General features: G+C 45.9%; 2 protein-coding genes across 3 annotated transcripts in view; one reads left to right on the top strand and one right to left on the bottom strand.

The window, feature by feature from the left end:
• Positions 1 to 4,636, bottom strand: part of Tmem50a (transmembrane protein 50A) — a 15,991-nt gene extending 11,355 nt beyond the window's left edge. Inside the window, exons 1-3 of one of the 2 annotated variants that reach the window (XM_050153972.1) lie at positions 4,484 to 4,636; positions 2,731 to 2,835; positions 43 to 155 (exon numbers count right to left, since the gene is read on the bottom strand). In XM_050153972.1, coding sequence (XP_050009929.1) covers positions 43 to 155; positions 2,731 to 2,823 — 206 coding nt within the window. In that variant the 5' untranslated portion in view covers positions 2,824 to 2,835; positions 4,484 to 4,636. Of the gene's footprint in view, positions 1 to 42; positions 156 to 2,730; positions 2,855 to 4,483 lie in introns of those variants that run through there. The other variant, XM_050153975.1, reaches the window with a different exon arrangement.
• Positions 4,637 to 12,282: 7,646 nt separating this feature from the next.
• Positions 12,283 to 16,441, top strand: Rsrp1 (arginine and serine rich protein 1). Its single transcript, XM_050153926.1, has 5 exons — positions 12,283 to 12,456; positions 12,574 to 13,180; positions 14,365 to 14,507; positions 15,826 to 15,909; positions 16,034 to 16,441. Exons 2-5 carry the CDS (start codon positions 12,634 to 12,636, stop codon positions 16,148 to 16,150), a joined length of 891 nt encoding a protein of 296 aa, XP_050009883.1. The 5' UTR covers positions 12,283 to 12,456; positions 12,574 to 12,633; the 3' UTR covers positions 16,151 to 16,441.
• The last annotated feature ends 2,765 nt before the right edge of the window (positions 16,442 to 19,206 follow it).

The raw sequence follows: 19,206 nt of genomic DNA, 5'->3' as shown, positions 1-19,206 counted from the left end.
GTTAAATTGTGTCTAGGATGTTCTAGGTAAGCCCGCACTTACATGAGGAAGGCTATGGTTGCTATGACACCACAAGCATGGTATGAGTGGTTGAAGTCATCCATCTTGGGATATATGACAGCAGCGTCTATGATGATCCACCATCCTGTGAAAAACTAGACAGACAGAGTACGGTGACGTCAGCGAGTCACGACAGCCGCAGCACAGGGACTGCTACAGGGCACTGGAACCAAGAAACCCCTGCAAATGAATTTCCATATTTCCTCAACCATTCCAGCAGCTTCACACTTGAGATTTGTAGGCTGTTTGCCAGCCAATTAAATATCAGGTACCTTAAACCTGCTTTCACTAGTACGTCTTTATAAACCTGCACCAGATTTGGTGACCTAGAAGGGAGTGACCACGTATCAGAGAAGGGGGAAAGAAGTCAGGTGAGACTGTCCACGCCTGTAAACTGTAGTGCTTTGAGGGCTTCAGGACAATGGCACTGAGTCTGCACTGGATCCCGATGGACAGAAGACACGCCCTGCTGCAGTTCTACGATGTGGGGTGTGGTAGTGCACAGCCGCCCCAGGGAGTCTGAGGCAGGAGAACTGAGAGCAAAGGCAGCCTGGGCTACACAGCGAGACACCCTCCCTGCCCAAACAAGGAGGTCTGTGGAAAGAACCGTGATCACTGAAAGACTCTTAGCTACTACATCCTGGTATCCTGAAACAACAGGTCTGCAATTCTCTTATTCCTTCTGATGACTACAATGTGGTCATGTGGTGGTTTCTGATGTGATTTTTAAATTCAATTTGAAAACGAGATTATATATTACCTCAAGTAAATTTTTCTGGTTATTATTAAAAAATATATATATATATAAAATAAAAATAAAACTCTACAGTAAAAAAACAAAACAAAACACACACACATAATACACTGGGTGGTCATGGTCGTGGCATAGGCGTTGGTGGATCTCTGAGTTTTAAGGCTAGCCTGGTCTATAGAGCAAGTTCCAGAACAGCCAAGGCCACACAAAAACCTTATCTCATAAAAAAACAAAAAACCCTGGGCTAGAGAGATGGCTCAGAGGTAAGAGCACTGGCTACTCTTCCAGAGGTACTGAGTTCAATTCCCAGCAAACACGTGGTGGCTCACAACCATCTATAAGGAGATCTGGTGCCCTCTTCTGGCGTCCAAGAATACACACAGGCAGAAGACAATAAATAAATAAAGATTTGCCTGGCAGTGGTGATGCATGGTGGCGCACGCCTTTAATCCCAGCACTCGGGAGGCAGAAACAGATGGATCTCTGAGTTTGAGGACAAGCTGGTCTGCAAAATGAGTTCTAGGACAGACTCCAAAGCTACAGAAAAACCATCTTGAAAACCAACAAACCAACAAACAAACAACAACAACAAAAAATCCCCACAACAACAAAAACCCAACTGAATAAGACTCTACAGAATGGCATTAAGTGTACTGTGGATGTAGCTTGCTAGCTGAACATTGTCTGGTGTGCACGAGGGTCTGGCTTCCATCCTCAGTATCACAGGTATAAGATGCTATTAACCGAATTATTAATATTAACCAATAACTTAGAAAGGTTTGAAAGGAGCCTCCTTTCCCACTCTCCCTGCCAACCAAGAGGAACCTTGGGTACCGCTATCCTCTGCTGATTTTTAAAGTTATTTTAAGCCATCAAATTGCCTCTTGCAGATTACACACAGATCCATATGTGCATTCAATATTTTAAAATATTTGTTATGTATCTGATGTTTTGCCTGCATACATGTCTATCTATGTATCACAAATGTGCCTAGTGTCCATGGAGTTCAGGAGAGGGCATCAAGAGTCCATGAAACTGCATTACAGATGGTTGTAAGCCAACATGTAGGTGCTGGGAACTGAATTTGGGTTCTCTGCAAGGGACAAGTCCTCTTAACCCTCAAGCCATCTCTCCAAGCCCTTCATTCAAGGTAGTTTCATATTCATAGACTAAAATTTAAAACCTTTTCAAAATATGGGAGTTTCTAAAATGGTATTAAATGTTGTTATGTGGGGGATAGGGGGGATGGTTCAGAGGTTAAGAGCACTGACTGTTCTTCCAGAGGTCCTGAGTTCAATTCCCAGCAACCACATGGTAGCTCACAACCATCCGTAATGAGATATGTATGCCTGTAGCATACATGTAGGGAAAACTCTGTATACATAATTAATAAATAAATCTTTAAATAAATAAATAAATAAATAAATAAATGTTGCTATGACTTTGGAAAACTATATGATGATTTCTTTCTAAAAATATTAGAGCCAGGTGGTGGTGCACAATTTTTTTTTTTTTTTTAAATTTTCGAGACAGGGTTTCTCAATAGCTTTTTTGGTTCCTGTCCTGGAACTCACTCTGTAGACAAGGCTAGCCTCAAACTCACAGAGATCCGCCTGCTTCTGTCTCCAGAGTGCTGGGATTACAGGCATGTGCCACACCTGGCCCTCTTCAACCCTTTCTTAAACTTACTGTACTCACTGAGAGGAGCCATAACCCATACAATAAATAAATGCATGTTTTATTCAGCCAACTATGAACAAAGCTACTGATACTAACAAAACTCATAAATAAAACATCACTAAGGAAATTTGGTGATCAATTTTTTTTTTAAGTATACATTTTGAAGTCCTCACCCAATCCGAAAGGTCTATACAGACAGACCAACATAAGGATGGCCAAGCCTCAAGGATACTCACTAGAACGCCAGCAGCGACTGAGGCGACGGTGTTCCGCTTCTCTCCCCAGTCCACGCATTCCGAACACCTGGCACCTTCCAGAAACCCAGACATCTTTTCAGGTCACTAAGACAAAACCAACACAACAAAACAAAGTACTTCCATGTACTTGCTTCAAACCTGGCGGTGGTCCTGAAAACAACAGCTCATTTACAATCTAATACACATTACAAACTATTTTTACTCTGGCTCCATCTATTTCTTCAGAATATCTGATATAGCTTTTGGGGAGTGTGTTTGTTACTTCGGATCAAACCTGGGGCTTCATACATGTTGGGGAGGCACTCTACAAATAAATTAAGTCCCCAGCCTGTCTCTGCTCCTAGGTTTGCTGTGTGTGTGGCAGGGTCTTTCCAAGGCTGCTCTCGAACTCTAGATAATCCTCCTGCCTCAGCCTCCCATTGTGCTTGCAATCCTAGCATTTGGCATGAGGATTGCACTCAGGCAGAGGCCAGCCAGTGAGTTTCAGGCCAGTCTGTCTCAAAAAAAAAAAAAAATTAACAAAACCAAAAACCAAGAACACAAAATAGGGTGGTTTTAAAGTACTTATGTAATGTGAATGAAGGTGGATTACCCAAAAATGTACTGAGCTCCTTAGATCTGTCACACTCTGTTATTCCAATTCCATTAATTCCATTATTAAATTAATTTAAGAGTCCTTTAGATAAGTGAGCACAAAGATGCTTAGTCCTCCCGAACTGTTTCTATAACTTTAGTTCCAAACTAAGGTTAGTATTTGGTTTTGTTGAACGAGAACTCGATAAACTTGGTCCTAAGTTAACAATGTACTTGGATGAAAACTATTTCCCCTAGGAAATTGCACATTTTACCGTGTATGTGGGTTTTTCCATGCCCAGATTAAGACAGGAAATATCAACTGCAGGTTTTTTATTTCTACCTCACTTCTTTTACAATATTTCTCCCCCAGGCCTGCCCTCGGATGTCATAGCTGTGTAAAGGGCACTCATTTTATTTAATGTCTCTAACTCTGATTCTGATGATGTTTCTACATCCCCCGCAAAAAAAAAAAAAAGTTCAAATCTGAAATTGAGACTAAAAATAAAGAATGTGCTGTCAAATTACCACAGCCAAGTAAAACTGTCTTAACAAATTACATAAAAAGCTCCTTAATGCTCAACTGTGCAGACCCGGCCCGAGAAACACCATGTGATCTTTATTTCACGGGATAATGGGAAAACCTGAATTATACTCAACTCGCTCACAGTGAATGAATACCCCAAATCCCCACATAACTAACTCCCTTAGGAGTGCGATTTCAATTTTAGCTTCCTCTAAACAAGCTAAAGGGAAAAACAGGTACACCTTTGTGATGAGTTCGGGTCTGAAAATACACTCGTTTTTTATCTAAAGCTTGGAAAGAAAAGCAACCCACTACGTCTAATTGTCAGTTCACCCCAACGGCTCCACCCGCGTCCATTTTTCGCCGCACAATTACTTGACATCCCAAAGGCAGACCCGCCCTGCAGACTCTAGGGGAACAGGGCGCGGCCACGCGTGGGCCGGCCGCGCTGCTCTGTCATGGGGTCTGCACGTTCAGCTCTGCAGTTCTGGGGCGAGACCCAGCGACAGGAAGCGGCCCGGCGTGTCGCGAGCTCAACCGCGGCGGCGCCGTCCAAGAGCTGGGGCGCGGTCCGCACCACCGCGAGTTCGAGCCCGACCCGACCTGCTGCTCCGCCCTCCCGTCCACACTCACGTCCAAGTCTAGAGCCGGGAGTCGTTCGGTGGCCTCACTTTACTCCAGTTCTGCAAGAAAACAAAACAGCCACAGGCAACCAGACTCCCGGATGTCAATGTGCAGACCCCGCCCTCGAACCAGTACGCATGCGGATCGGGGGCGGAGGGCGGGACCCGGGGTCCCGGGGCGGGGTCTGTGGGTCACGCCCACCGCGTCGACAAAGTCTGCGCATGCCCGGGCTCCCTGTTCCAGTCCCTCCGGTCACCGTGGGAAATACTAGCGTTGAGCTTGCCTTCTAGGGCCGAGAACGGGAGGCGGCAATCTACCCTTACTATTTGTTTTAAATTTTTATTACACTTTTATTTATTTTTGTTGTTATTGTGTGGAGGTCAGACAGAACAACCTGCAGGAGTCGGTTCTCTCCATCCACCTTGTGGGTCCCGGGACTCCAACTTAGGTCAACTGACTTAGCAGCAAGCACTTTTACCTGCTGACCCATTTTTCCAGCCCAATGGTGGCTTTAATGAGGCTGGGGTTGGCCTGGCTCTGATCACAGGTTTATGCGGGTGGCCGGTAGAGTCAGGTGCCTGAGGCACAGAAGGGAGCTGGTGGCTCATTGCCTGACAGAGCTAGGCAGTAGGGACTCTCCAGTCAATATTCCCCTTTGATGCATTAAATCTGTGCAGCTTTAGTTGGGGATGCGACATTAGCTGATTGGTCTATTAAACTATACAGTGTCCTGCTAACTCCCCCCCCCCCAAAGTGCTGGGGCTGGAACCCAGGGCCCTACTACTCAGCTCTGGCCCTAGGCCCATAACATATTCAGTTTTTAAAATTTCTATATGATGAGTATTTTGCCTGCATGAACTTTTGTGCACCGCTTGTGCGTCTGGTGCTGGCTGCTTGGACCTGGAGTTACAGCCATTGTGAACAACCATGTTGGTATTGGGAATTGAATCAAGTTGTCCAAGAGAACAGCCAGTGCTCTTAATCACTGAGACATCTCTCCAGCCCCTCCATGACCTATTTTTTTTTTAAATATTTATTTATTTATTATGTATACAATGTTCTGTCTGTGTGTATGCCTGCAGGCCAGAAGAGGGCACCAGTCCTCATTTCAGATGGTTGTGAGCCACCATGTGGTTGCTGGGGTTTGAACTCAGGACCTTTGGAAGAGCAGGCAATGCTCTTAACCACTGAGCCATCTCTCCAGCCCTCCATGACCTATTTTTAAATGGACATGTTTCTTAACCTCTAAGATAAAGGTTTATTGTGGCTGACTAATGACTGGTTAATGTCTCAAGACCACTCTCTCTGTATGTGTGTGCGTGCGCATGTGTGTCCTTGCACGTGTGTACGTGCGTGTGTGTCAATTTCTCTAACAATCTATGGCCCTGTTGGGCGTGTTACTGCTCTGGGTCTCCACATGCTAAGCTGGCACTCTACCAGAGAGCCATATCCCCAGCTCAAAGAGATCCCTTCGCCTAGGTCTTTTCTGTTTAGCTCTGGCTGTACTGCAACTTCTTCTTTAGACGAGGCTGTCCTTGAACTCACAGAGATCTGCCTGTCTCTGCTTCCTGAGTGCTGGGATTAAAAATGTGTGCCACCACCGCTTGGTGAAAGACAGATTTTAATGAAAACTTTCAAAAGAATTTTTTACCAACTCTTACTAAAACGTCTATGAAACCAAGGTGCAGAAGGAAGAGCATCAACCCCTTTTCTCTTCGTGTTGTCTCTACTCCTTTTGACCTTTCTTTACTGGCTGTATTAGTTAGTTTGTGGTTGCTGTGGTAAAATACCATGATCAATGCAATTTATAGAAGAGAAAGGTTAATTTGTCTTATAGAGGGATAAGTCCTTTATGGAGGGTGGGTGACAGTAAGTGGCAGGCATAGTGACTTGAGCAGGACGTTGATCTGCCTGAGGCAGAGCTAGTGAATTTGGAATGGGGCAAGGTTTTGTAATCTCACACTGCATTTATAGGGCCCGCGAGCCAGACAGGAACCACGGCAGGTTTTTAATGGCCCTTGCTAGGGACCAGGCCTTAGTTTTAGTTTACTGGAACTGGCTGGAGCTGAGCAAGCAGTTTTTGGGAATCTGCAACCCAGAGGCAACCAGAGGGCACCCACAACCTGTGTAAGCTTAAGATAACTAAAGATCGCTTTTTCACCCTGTGGCTGAAAAGCTCCTAACCACTGAACCACCGTCAATGCTATAGCAACCGTAAACTGTTTGCTTAGAACTTCCAATCAATCTCCAGACTAATCTCTCCTCCCTGGAATTTCCCTAACCCGGTTTAAAATGAACCTATGAGCTTCTCTCAGGGTCGCCGTGTGCCACCCCAACATACTGGAATTAATAAAGTGTTCTTGTTTATTGCAGACATGACTGCTGGTCTTTTCTTGGGGGCTTCTCTTAGACCCTAACACACCCCGAGTCATATGCTTTCTCCAGCAAGGCTGCCCCACCTAAACAACCAAATAGTGCCACTAACTGGGAACCAAATATTCAGATGCCCAAGACTGTGGGGGACATTTCTCATTCTGTTGTGCAGACCACCACCACTGAAAGATTTCAGTCCGTGTTCATGGTGTGACACGAAACTCTGAAGGGAGCTGTGGTGCGCAGCGCCCAGAAAGAGAGCTGTACTTAGGTCAAGCATCCTACAGGCCTGACTGGCTGATAACTTCTGTGACTGGAGAGCTGGAATGTGGCAGGGGCGTGGCCAAAGTATTCTGGATTATCTTTAGCCCCCTAAAGAGCCACTTACTGCCATCCCTGTGTTTGACTAACATTCTCGTGACTAGCAGTTAAAATCCTCTTCGGCGTATTCAAAGATGAGTTTCAGCTCCACCTGGTCACCCTTGCTCTTGAGGTGGCCTGTTAGAATTGTCAACCGTCTATGTAGTTGAGGTGGCCTGTTAGAATTGTCAACTGTCTATGTAGTTGAGGTGGCCTGTTAGAATTGTCAACCGTCTGTGTAGATGAGGTGGCCTGTTAGAATTGTCAACCGTCTATGTAGTTGAGGTGGCCTGTTAGAATTGTCAACCGTCTATGTAGTTGAGGTGGCCTGTTAGAACTGTCAACCGTCTGTGTAGTTCTGCCACCCATTTCTCTGCCTGTTTGTCCGTCTGAACCCCGACTGCTCTTCACCTCCACAGTCTCTGTGGTCCCCTCATCCTGCACCTTGCCTGGGGCTCTCCACCTGGCCCTGAGCTCTTGGACCCTCAGTGCCGGCAGACCTCCTCTGGGGTTTATCTTACCGCCACAGAGATGTTCTCTCTGCATTCCTATCAGCCTTCTGCTCATCTCTTATTTGAGGGCTCTCAAATGCCTTGGACTCAGGACCTCTTTAACCCTCCGTGGGCATTCTGAAGCCTAAATATCCACACATATAGATTTACTGTGTGCCGTGTCTCTGAGAGTTACTCTTAGTAGTGAAGATTGCCGTAAAGGAGCCTGTGTTCAGGCCTGGGGAGGTAGCTCAGTTGCTCCTTGGTAGATTGCTGCCAGTGAAACTGACACAGCATGTGAACATTATTATTCCACAAGTTCTGACAGTCTGAAAAGGTGTAATGGGGGGGGGCGGCTGGAGAGTTGGCTCAGAGGTTAAGAGCCATTGCCTGCTCTTCCAGAGGTCCTGAGTTCAAGTCCCAGCAACTACACACTGGCTCAAAACTATCTGTAATGAGATCTGGTACTCTCTTGTAGTGTGCAAGCAGAACACTATATATAATATTTTCTTTTAAAAAAGAAAAGGTGGGGCTGGAGAGATGGCTCAGAGGTTAAGAGCATTGGCTGCTCTTCCAGAGGTCCTGAGTTCAATTCCCAGCAACCACATAGTAGCTCACAATCATTTGTAATGAGATTTGGTGCCCTCTACTGGCGTATAGACACTTGTGCAGGCAAAACACTATACATTATATATATGAAAAGGTGTAATATGTTCACCTGTGCTTCTGACATAGTGCACTTACATCACAATGGCAAGTGTGTTGCTGTAACTTTGAGACCAGTCTCAACTACATAACTTTCAGAACAGTCCACACTTCAGCATGAGATCCTCCCCACCCCTTTTCTCTCTTTCTAATTAAAAATGTGTGTCTGAGCTAGGTGTGGCGATGCTTTAGTACTAGCANTGGCCCTGAGCTCTTGGACCCTCAGTGCCGGCAGACCTCCTCTGGGGTTTATCTTACCGCCACAGAGATGTTCTCTCTGCATTCCTATCAGCCTTCTGCTCATCTCTTATTTGAGGGCTCTCAAATGCCTTGGACTCAGGACCTCTTTAACCCTCCGTGGGCATTCTGAAGCCTAAATATCCACACATATAGATTTACTGTGTGCCGTGTCTCTGAGAGTTACTCTTAGTAGTGAAGATTGCCGTAAAGGAGCCTGTGTTCAGGCCTGGGGAGGTAGCTCAGTTGCTCCTTGGTAGATTGCTGCCAGTGAAACTGACACAGCATGTGAACATTATTATTCCACAAGTTCTGACAGTCTGAAAAGGTGTAATGGGGGGGGGCGGCTGGAGAGTTGGCTCAGAGGTTAAGAGCCATTGCCTGCTCTTCCAGAGGTCCTGAGTTCAAGTCCCAGCAACTACACACTGGCTCAAAACTATCTGTAATGAGATCTGGTACTCTCTTGTAGTGTGCAAGCAGAACACTATATATAATATTTTCTTTTAAAAAAGAAAAGGTGGGGCTGGAGAGATGGCTCAGAGGTTAAGAGCATTGGCTGCTCTTCCAGAGGTCCTGAGTTCAATTCCCAGCAACCACATAGTAGCTCACAATCATTTGTAATGAGATTTGGTGCCCTCTACTGGCGTATAGACACTTGTGCAGGCAAAACACTATACATTATATATATGAAAAGGTGTAATATGTTCATCTGTGCTTCTGACATAGTGCACTTACATCACAATGGCAAGTGTGTTGCTGTAACTTTGAGACCAGTCTTAACTACATAACTTTCAGAACAGTCCACACTTCAGCATGAGATCCTCCCCACCCCTTTTCTCTCTTTCTAATTAAAAATGTGTGTCTGAGCTAGGTGTGGCGATGCTTTAGTACTAGCATTCAGGAGGCAGAGGAAGTTGGATTTATTTGCGTTTGAAGCCAGCGGGTCTACAAAGTAAGACAGCCAGGGCCACACAGAAAAACTCAGTCTTGAAAAACCAAATAAAAATGTGTGTCTGGTGTCCTCAGAGGTCAGAAGTGTCATCAGATCTCCAGACACTGCAGTTACAGATCCACCGTGTGGATGCTGGGGACTGAACCTGGGTCCCTTGGAGACGCAGCAGGTGTTGGGAACTGCTGAGCCGGCTTTGCAGCATCACCCTGCTACTGCAGGACTTGGTAAAGTCGGGGTAGTGCACGGCTCCTCTCGGGTGCCTCTCAGCTTTGTCCTGAGCACCTAGCAGCTCTAACACTACTTACATTTATGTTAAAATGCCTTTAATAGGTGCTGCGTCCCGTTAAATTGGCTCTTTCCTGTAGTAAAGTCAAGGATCCAGCTTCATCTGTGTGAAGGTCTCTGAATAGATTTAATCAATCTGCTCCATCTCTGGATGCCCTGGGGATGACAAGAGTTATACTGGCAGCTTTAATTCTGGTCAACTATCCTGAGCTCAAAGATACCAGCATTCTATATGTGGGGGATGGGAGGATCCTGTTTCCCACTACTTCAAGGTTCTTTTGACACCTAGAATTCTTATAGTAATTCTTTCATTTGAGACACACTCTAATGACACCCAGGCTGGCTTTGAGTTCACTGTGACAATGAACTTCGGATTTTCCTATTTCCACCTCAAGTGCTGGGATGACAGGTGTGTACCACCAGGTCTGAGCATTCTGGTCACCATTTTTTTTAGGTGCGCACTTGACATTCTGAATACTCTGCAAAGTCTCTTACAGCCTCTTTCCTACTCACAAGCAGGAGCCTAGGACTGTAGTAGGAATTTTAATTGTTCTTAATAATAAAAACCTGGAGTCTGATATTAGGCGGAAAAAGCTGAGAGATCAGAGAAGTAGTGCAGCCAGCCACTAGAGTTCTTTTTTTTTTTTTTTTTTTTTTGGTTTTTCGAGACAGGGTTTCTCTGTGGCTTTGGAGCCTGTCCTGGAACTAGCTCTTGTAGACCAGCTGGCCTTGAATTCACAGAGATCGCCTGCCTCTGCCTCCTGTGCCACCTTCGCCTGGCTCAAGCCACCAGCTTTACAACCCTAGCATTCTTACTGCTGAGCCATCTTGCTGATACCAGTAAGGTTTTTATTTCTTCAATTTCCCTGTACATCTGGGAAATGGAAAGTCGGAAGCAGACACCAACAAGAGAGGAGTCTTTCTTTCATTTCCCTCTAAAAGCCACTATTTAGCTGGGTGATGGTGGCGCTGCCTTTACTCCCAGCACTCGGGAGGCAGAGGCAGGCGGATCTCTGTGAGTTCGAGGATAGCCGGGCTACAAGAGTTAGCTCCAGGACAGGCTCCAAAGCCACAGAGAAACCCTGTCTCGGGGGAAAAAAAAAAAAAAAGCCACAGCTTTTGTAAAATCCTGCTTAACTTCCAAGAGTATTAATTCTCTATATTGAAGTTATTTCATTCAATGTTCCTTTACCCACAATTTTTCAAGGTAACTGCTTTGCTTTATGACAATGAATGTTTGGAATTGACCTGGAAATATTTAATGTCCTGTGTTAATCACACTTTTTTTTAGTACAGACCTATTAGGCTACAGCAAGGGCTCGTTAAGAGCGCTTTTGCTGTTTTACAGAGCCCATGGGCTGGGGTCCCAGCACCGGCATGCTTGGTGGCCCACAATTGCCTGGAACTCAGGCTCCAAGTTATCTGACTTCTCTTCTGATCTCTGTGGTTTCCTGCACGCAACATGTAGCACAAGTACTCAGGTGCACACAAATCACACACACACACACACACACACACACACGACTTATCAACTATTCTTACTTCTCAAAGGACAACTGTGGTTGTCTTGGAATTTCTACCTCGACTTCAATTACTTTTGCTAGCTCAAACACGGAAGTTAAAGCTTCCTTTCTATAATAAAACTTCATTTTGGGAGCCAGGTGGTGGTGGCGCAGGCCCTTAATCCCAGTACTCGGGAGGCAGAGGCAGGCGGATCACTCTGAGTTCGAGGCCAGCCTGGTCTACAGAGTTCCAGGACAGGGAGGTCTGTGACAGAGAAACCTGTCTTGAAAAACCAAAACCAAACCAACTGGGGCCTTGTCATGTCCTCTCCCAAGCTCGGAAGCAAAACGTTGGGCACGACCGTGTCGTTATGGGCGGGTCGCCAGGTTCTTCCGTGTCCCAAGATCGAGCTGTTGAGCCTCTAAATTGTCTGCGACCCCGCCTTTCCCCGAATTTCCCTGTACATTGGGGAGGGTGGAGCAATAAAAAAAAAAAAAAAGCAAAACAAAAAAGAAAACAAAGCTGGGCGTGGTGGCAAAGGCGGGTAAATCTCGTACTGGGAAGGCAGGGACAGGAGGATTGCAGTCCGGGGCCTGGCTGCGCTACATAGCTAGCTCCTGTCTCGGAAAAACAAAACTCAAAACCAAACAATATGCACCCCACAAACAAACAAAAATCCTAAAAAAAAAAAAAAAAAAAACCCACAAATTCTCAAAAATACCCGGATGTCGATGGCCCGGATGGAGTGGGGGGTGGCGTTATGGCCTCGATGCGCATGCGCGTATCGAAGGCGTAGCCCGAAGTCACCAGCCGAGCGCGCCTGTCGAGTGGCGATTGGAAGAGAGGAGAGCCCGCCCCACCGCGCTGATGTTTGTGCGCATGCTCCGCGCTGGCTTCTAGTATTTTCGACGCTGACGTCGGCGCTGGGTTCAGTTCGCGTCAGGAATTCGGAGGTGGAGGTCGCCCGGTGTTTGATCTGTAGAGACGGGAACCCTGCTGCCTTCGGTCCCTGATCCGAGAGGAAGGTGCCCGCTAGGCTTTTCTCTCGTCTTTTGCGAGCGCGTCCCCGTTTTGAGGTGAGTGGGGTGGGGATGGGGGGGAGGGAGAGAGGACACAGCCTCGCGCACGCGCGCCTCGCGCACGCGCACCGCGCGCTTCCGCCTCCGGGAGGGATTGACCCTTGCCCTTTGCAGTCGTTCCTAGACGCCGTTGCGTTTGCGGAAGGAGCCTGATTCCGAGGAAGGAAGTCCGCCATGTCCAAGTACGTGAACGACATGTGGCCCGGCTCCCCGCAGGAGAAAGCCTTGTCCTCCCCCTCGGACTCGGGCCGCTCCAGCCACCTGTCGTCGCGCTCGCGCAGCCGCTCTTCGTCCCGCAGCTCCGGAGCCGGGTCCCGCAGCTCCAGCCGCTCGTCGTCGCGCAGCCATAGCCAGCCGCGGCGGAGCAAGCGGTCGCGGTCCCGGTCCCGGTCCCGCAGGCGCCACCAGCGCAAGTACAGGCGCTACTCGCGATCGTACTCACGCAGCCGCTCCCGGTCCCGCGGTCGCCACTACTACCGAGACAGCGGTTACGGGCGGCCGCGGAGGTACTACCAATCTCCGTCGCCCTACCGGTCCCGGAGCAGGTCGCACTCCCGCGGGAGGTCCTATCACATGAGGTCGTACTACGCGATCACGCGCGGGCGGCGCTACTACGGCTTCGGCCGCACGGTGTACCCCGAGGATCGCCCCAGGTGGAGGGAAAGATCCCGAACCCGGTCACGTAGCAGGAGCAGAACCCCCTTCCGCCTGAGTGAGAAAGGTGGGTCTCAGTGTCACTTTGACGTTTGTGCCCTTGGGTCCTGGGAACTGGAGTCGGGACGCTGTCATTCAGCCACCTCCCCCAGCCCTCCCTCCCTCCCTCCCTGTAGTTCTTTTCCAGTGGTGTGAGTCGGCCAGGGAGTCAGGTGGTTGAGCAGTTTAGCTGGGTTTCGTAAGATTATACCCGGAATCTCTTAACACGTTAGGCAGACTGCCCCGCTCCCGGGCGCTCTTCCTGCGTGTTTACTTTGGTGCCAGAAGGTTGAGATTTCTTGGAGGGAAAGAGGAGAATTTATAGCTGGTGAATAGTCAGTCAGAACATAGATTCGCACACTTTGAACCTTAAGAGTAAAGTCCAGGGGCTGGAGAGATGGCTCAGAGGTTAAGAGCACGGGCTGCTCTTCCAGAGGTCCTGAGTTCAATTCCCAGCACCCACATGGTGGCTCACAAGCATCTGTAATTCGATCAGGTTCCCTCCTCTGGCCTGCAGACAGAACACTTAAAAGAGTTAAAGTCCAAGCCCGGTGTAGTGGTACAGTAATTGCCCGAATTAAAATTCACTTAATGGCCCTGCTGGCCCAGAGAGGAGTCTCACTTTCCTCCTAGGTGGCTGTTTTACTATGGTCTTTAAAATATTAACATGACTTAGTTTAAGTTGGGGAAAACTCAGAACGTTTTTCAGACGATAATCTGAAAAAAAAATTGGTTTTGTCCACTTTTTTGTCAACAGGCTTCTTAATTTAATACTTGAGTGTTAACACGTCAGGATTAGTTTAGTAGTAGAGGTAATAGGGCTAAAGTTACCAAAGCCCCAGTTCACAGAAATGCTTGAAGAAGAGACAAAATGGTGCTGTTTGTTAGAACAATTAGCTGTAGCCAGTTGGGATGCAGAGACAGGCAGACCTGTGAGTTTGAGGCCAGCCTGGTCTACAAAGTTCAGAACAGCTAGGACTGTTAAAGCAGAAACCCTATCTCGAAAAAGAGGGGGAAAAAAAAAAACCAACCTAGTTTTTGAGGTTATTTGGGAAGCTAGTTTTTTTCCCCTTCAAGATAAAATTGTGATTTTGTTTTCTGGAAATGTTTTCTTAGCAAAAGGGAAAACATTATTGTTTCAGAAAAACGCTTAATTTGTTATTTTGAGCCTTAAGGAGCCTTTGCGGATAACGAATGTCTTAATGCCCTTAGATCGAATGGAGCTGCTAGAAATTGCAAAAGCCAATGCAGCCAAAGCTCTTGGGACAGCCAACTTTGACTTGCCAGCGAGTCTCCGGACAGTGGCCAAGGGAGCATGTGGAGCAGCTGTGTCAAGCAGTGGTAGGAAGACAGAGGTAGGTGTCTTCTAAAGGCTGCTGCTGACAGATCCCGTTACCTTCCCTTGGCTAGTTTACTGTGGACAGCCCTCCTGGGCCGTCTTCTGTCATCATTTGCCCAGAACAAAACCAACTTTAGTTGTCAAGTGCTAGAAAATCTCACAGGAATCTGAGAGATGAACTTGCTTTTGTTCTGACACTTGTGTTTTTCCATAATGGTAAAACCTCTGACTATGTCATTGGTACTACTTTGTCTTTTCTTACTCTGTCTAGTCTTTAGAGACTGGAGTGTTCTAGCTTTCATTTACAGCATCATGTTCCCAAAAGTCTGTGCTTAGTATACAGTACAGTTTATCTGCTTTATTTCTGTCTTATAGAAATCATGAATGTGGTCTCCAGACAATGAGGAAGAAAATCTGTTGGTAATTGATCATGGGTTAAAATGCAAAGAGTTATGTTCAGAGACTAAAGCTTAGCTTTTGTTGAAGGTAGTCCATGTGCATGTTAGAGATTTGGGCTAGGGCTCTTGTGTAAGGCAGTTCAGCCAGGATGCTCTGTGTACTGGTGGGGCATCTCTGCTCTAGATGTCCCCTTCATAATGTATGCAATATATTGCAGATGTTTTGAGAGATTACAGAAGAAGAGGCCTGCTTCACTTGCAGATAAGTTTATTACGATTCTCCAGAATTAAAGTGCACTGGCACATTGCACTGTCCTTACAAGTTAATTTGTATGACATCTAAATCTTAGAATTGAAAATTTGGGGATGTACCTCAGTTGGTCTAGGGTGCACAGTACCTGGGGTTAGTTCCCAGCACAGTGTAAACTGGCTGCAGTGCCCCATACCTGTGGTCCCAGTACTTGGGAGATAGAATTGTTCAAGGTCATCCTTGGCTACATAGCGAATTAAGAGGCCAGCCAGAGGTCTTAAGAAATTGTTTTATAGAAATTTAAGGTAAAAGTTAATAGTACATTGAAGATGGTTTGTCTTATTGCTGCCACCATGGGGTCTGTCTATTATTTGCAAGAGGTTCTCCTTGAGGTAATTGAGGCGCGCGCTCTCTCTCTCTGCAGATGCCTCCATTCTTTTAACAAAGCATTTTCTATTGTGCTTACTCAAAATGAGTGGTATCCACCACAGGAATCGGTTCCTGGGGAACTGGCTCCTTCTAAGGCAATTTTGTTAAGTGGAAACAACTTATTGTCTAGCTTGTTAACGGTGGCAATAGGTGGAATTTGGTTTGTGTCTCCAGAGCTGTATTTGTGTGCAATTGGGCTGCTTTTCATACGATGCTCAGAATCTAAGGCTATGTTTAAAAATTCTCTGCCCCTCTAGCATTCAGAAAAGCAAGCTGAAGATGGAACTAAAAATCTCAGTGAGAAATCTTCCACAAACAGAAACATAGCCTTCAGCTCTAATGTAAGTGTACTTAACCAAACATTCGTGAAAATTGCATCTAGGGTGCTATTTTACTATGTAGGCGTTTTAAATTTTTTTTCTATTGATCTCTGTGAGAAGTTGACTTTAATTTATTGTCTTGCAGAATTCCATAGCAAAGCCACTCCAGAAAACAGCTAAAACTGCTGCTGAAGAGACGTCATCAGGATCACCAAAAATAGATAAGAAAAAAAGTCCTTATGGACTGTGGATACCTGTTTAAAGGACAACTAAGGGTTGGGGTTCCCTAAAACTGCACTTTACTGAGAGAGTTCACATCCTCCAGCATTTAGCTTGAAAATCCTGGCAGTAAATGTGATTAAAAGCCATTACAGAAAGACAGTTGAGGTTTCTCTTGAAGATGGACCAGAGAATTGCATACAGGTGGGAGTCTTATGTATATACTTGTAAGTATTGTATAGTATGACATATATACATGGGTGAATTTTGTAAGACAGCTGAAAACTGTATTTTGTATATTTGTTAATAAACTTTTTATTATTATTTGTCTTGATTTCATGAATATTAAATGGCTCTACTGATGTAGAAACCTTCCTAATCTAAATTCGAGTCTGAACAGACGATACAAGATTATTATTCCATGTGATGACTTTGGTGGGAGGGGAGGCTGGTCTTTATTTAGTTTAAATGTGTATCCCTGACTATCAAGAGCTCTCTGTAGATCAGATGGCCCGAATCAAACTTAACCCGCTTGTCTCTGCCTCTTGAGTGCTAGATGTTCCTAAGTGTAGTCTGAGGGTGGTAGGAATCATAAGTCCGAGGGTTAAATGCCAAAACTTCTGTGCCTGAGAGATGTTCAGTGGTTAAGTATGATAGTTGTATGTGGTACAGTGACTTAATGCATGCAGACCACTCATACACATAACTCTTTTTCTTTCCTTTTTTTCCTTTTTTTTTTTAAAATAGGGATTCTCTGTAAACAAAACAGTCCTGGCTATCCTGGAACTTAATGTGTAGATCAGGGTGGCCTAGGACTCAGTGGTCCATCTCCACATGCCTCTTGTCTAAGTGCTGGCATAGTGATGTGTGCCACTGTCACCTGGCTATACATACTCTAATAAAAAAGTCAACTGGGAGGAAAAAGTACAAGTACAGGTAGATTTGCTGAGTTCAAGGTCAGCCTGGACTTACATAGTGAGCTCCAGGGCAGTGAGACCCAATTAAAAACCCAAACCAGGAGGTGATGGTTGAAAGATAAAGCAGGAATGACCCTGGCAGGTCCCGCCATGCAAAGAGAGCTGGGGAAGTAATGGAGTTTTATTTAGGAAGAGGGTATAGGGAAGGAAGGAGAGAGAAGAGAGACTGGGAGTGGGTGGGCTTTGTCTCTTAAAGGAACAGGGTACTTCCTGAGTTCATCCTGCTAGGTGAGAGGGAAGGCCAACAATCCTGAAAGTGCTACCTTTAGTCCCTGCTCTCGGGAGGTAGAAGCAGGTAGTCCGCAGAGCAAGTTTCAGGACAGGAATACACAGAAGCCCCTGCTGTTCTAAAACAAAAATTCCAAAACCCACCAGTTAGCAATATCAAGCATAAGATCCTGTTTCACTTTCACAGGTTCAACTTGGCTGTGTTGAAAGTTAATCGGGTTAAATTTGCCAACAAAGTTGAACTCAGGATGGGTGGAACACATAAGTTAGGGTTTGAATTAGTAACCAGATAAAAGACTGAAGTTGAGAACCAAATCTGCCTGATGGAGCTTCTCCAACACAGGCATGATTAGGTCGTGGCCCTTGGGTCGTTAACTCGTCCCCTTTCTGCCTTCTTTTAGAGGCAGAAAGTTAGAATCTTGTAAGATAGGGTTGGTTCATCTGGAGAGAAGACCTCACCCTCCACCCTGCGTTGTGTGTGGAGGAGTTAACTAATAAATTCTTACTCCTTGGGCAGAAAAGGTTTCTGCATTTTCCCAGGAAGTGGGGGGGGGGGTGGACAAGTATGTCTCAATCCTCAAATACAGATTAATAAAGCCATGCTGTTTTTAATTGGTATTTCCCAACAAATCAGCCAATAGCTGTGTTAATTGTGGCTGACAGCTGTCTTCAAAGTACTAATAGTGGGGGCTGGAGAGATGGCTCAGTGGTTAAGAGCATTGCTTGCTCTTCCAAAGGTCATGAGTTCAATTCCCAGCAACCACATGGTGGCTCACATCCATCTGTAAAGAGGTCTGGTGCCCTATTCTGGCCTGCAGACATACAGATAGAATATTGTATACATAATAAATAAATATTTAAAAAAAATACTAATAGTGGGCTAGGATGTAGCTGAGTTGGAAGACTGCTTCTCTAGCATATTCTGCCTCTAGCACACTGCACTACCCCGAGTTTCTTTGAACCCAGCATCATTTAGTGATGGTGCATGTTTATAATCTCAGCACTTCTGGAGATGAGATTGTGAGTTGAAAGACGACCCAGTTAACCTGAGTGTATCTTTTGTGTCTCCCCCACCACGACTGTTGGAGCCTACACACCACCACCAGGGAGTTTTAGACAACCATTTTTTGGAATTTTTTTGAGAGAGAGTCTACATAGCCCTGGGCTATCATGAAACTTAATAGACCAAGCTGTTCTTGAACTCAGAAATCCATTTGCTTCTGCCTCCTTTAAAGGGCTGTGATAAAAGGTGTACACCCCCATGTTTAAGACTTCCTTTGAGCCTGGTGGTGGTGGCGCACGCCTTTAATCCCAGCACTTGGGAGGCAGAGGCAGGTGGATCTCTGAGTTCAAGGCCAGTCTGGTCTACAAGAGCTAGTTCCAGGACTGTACTCAAAGCAACACAGAGAAACACTATGTAGACCATGCTGGCCTTCAACATGAGAAACCATGGTGGCCTTGAACTCACATTCTTTTTCCTCTGGGATTAAAGAATTTGCTACCACCTGAGTGCTGGGCTAACAGGCACTACTGCACCTGCTCTATGCCTTGCTGGAAATTTACCAGCTGAACTACACCTCCAGTTCCTCATTCTTTCTTTAAAAACAAAAATCTCAGCCAGGCAATGGCTGCACGTGGCACACTCCTTTCCCAGCACTGGGGAGGCAGAGGAAAACAAATCTCTGATTTTGAAGACAGGCTTGTTTACAGATTGAGTTCCTGGACAACCAGAGCTACACAGAGAAACCCTGTCTACACACACAAAAAACCAAATCAACCAACCAACCAACCAACCAACCAACCAAAATACCTATAAAAAGAAAAAATCTCCCTGGATTCCAATGGAATACATTTTCAGACACTTGTTTGAGATACTCCACAATGTTTTTTTTTT

Source organism: Alexandromys fortis, unplaced genomic scaffold, assembly GCF_014885135.2.
Source record: "Alexandromys fortis isolate MF-2015 unplaced genomic scaffold, M_Fortis_MF-2015_v1.1 scaffold_26, whole genome shotgun sequence".
Taxonomy (NCBI): Eukaryota; Metazoa; Chordata; class Mammalia; order Rodentia; family Cricetidae; genus Alexandromys; species Alexandromys fortis.
Note: the sequence above shows the minus strand (reverse complement) of the source record. Positions and strands in the feature narration are given on the sequence as shown.

Coding starts and splice junctions, on each gene's coding strand:
- Rsrp1 (XM_050153926.1), top strand. CDS start 12,634: ATGTCCAAGTACGTGAACGACATGTGGCCCGGCTCCCCGCAGGAGAAA. Junction 14,508..15,825: donor GCAGTGGTAGGAAGACAGAG/GTAGGTGTCTTC, acceptor CTGCCCCTCTAG/CATTCAGAAAAGCAAGCTGA. Junction 15,910..16,033: donor ACATAGCCTTCAGCTCTAAT/GTAAGTGTACTT, acceptor ATTGTCTTGCAG/AATTCCATAGCAAAGCCACT.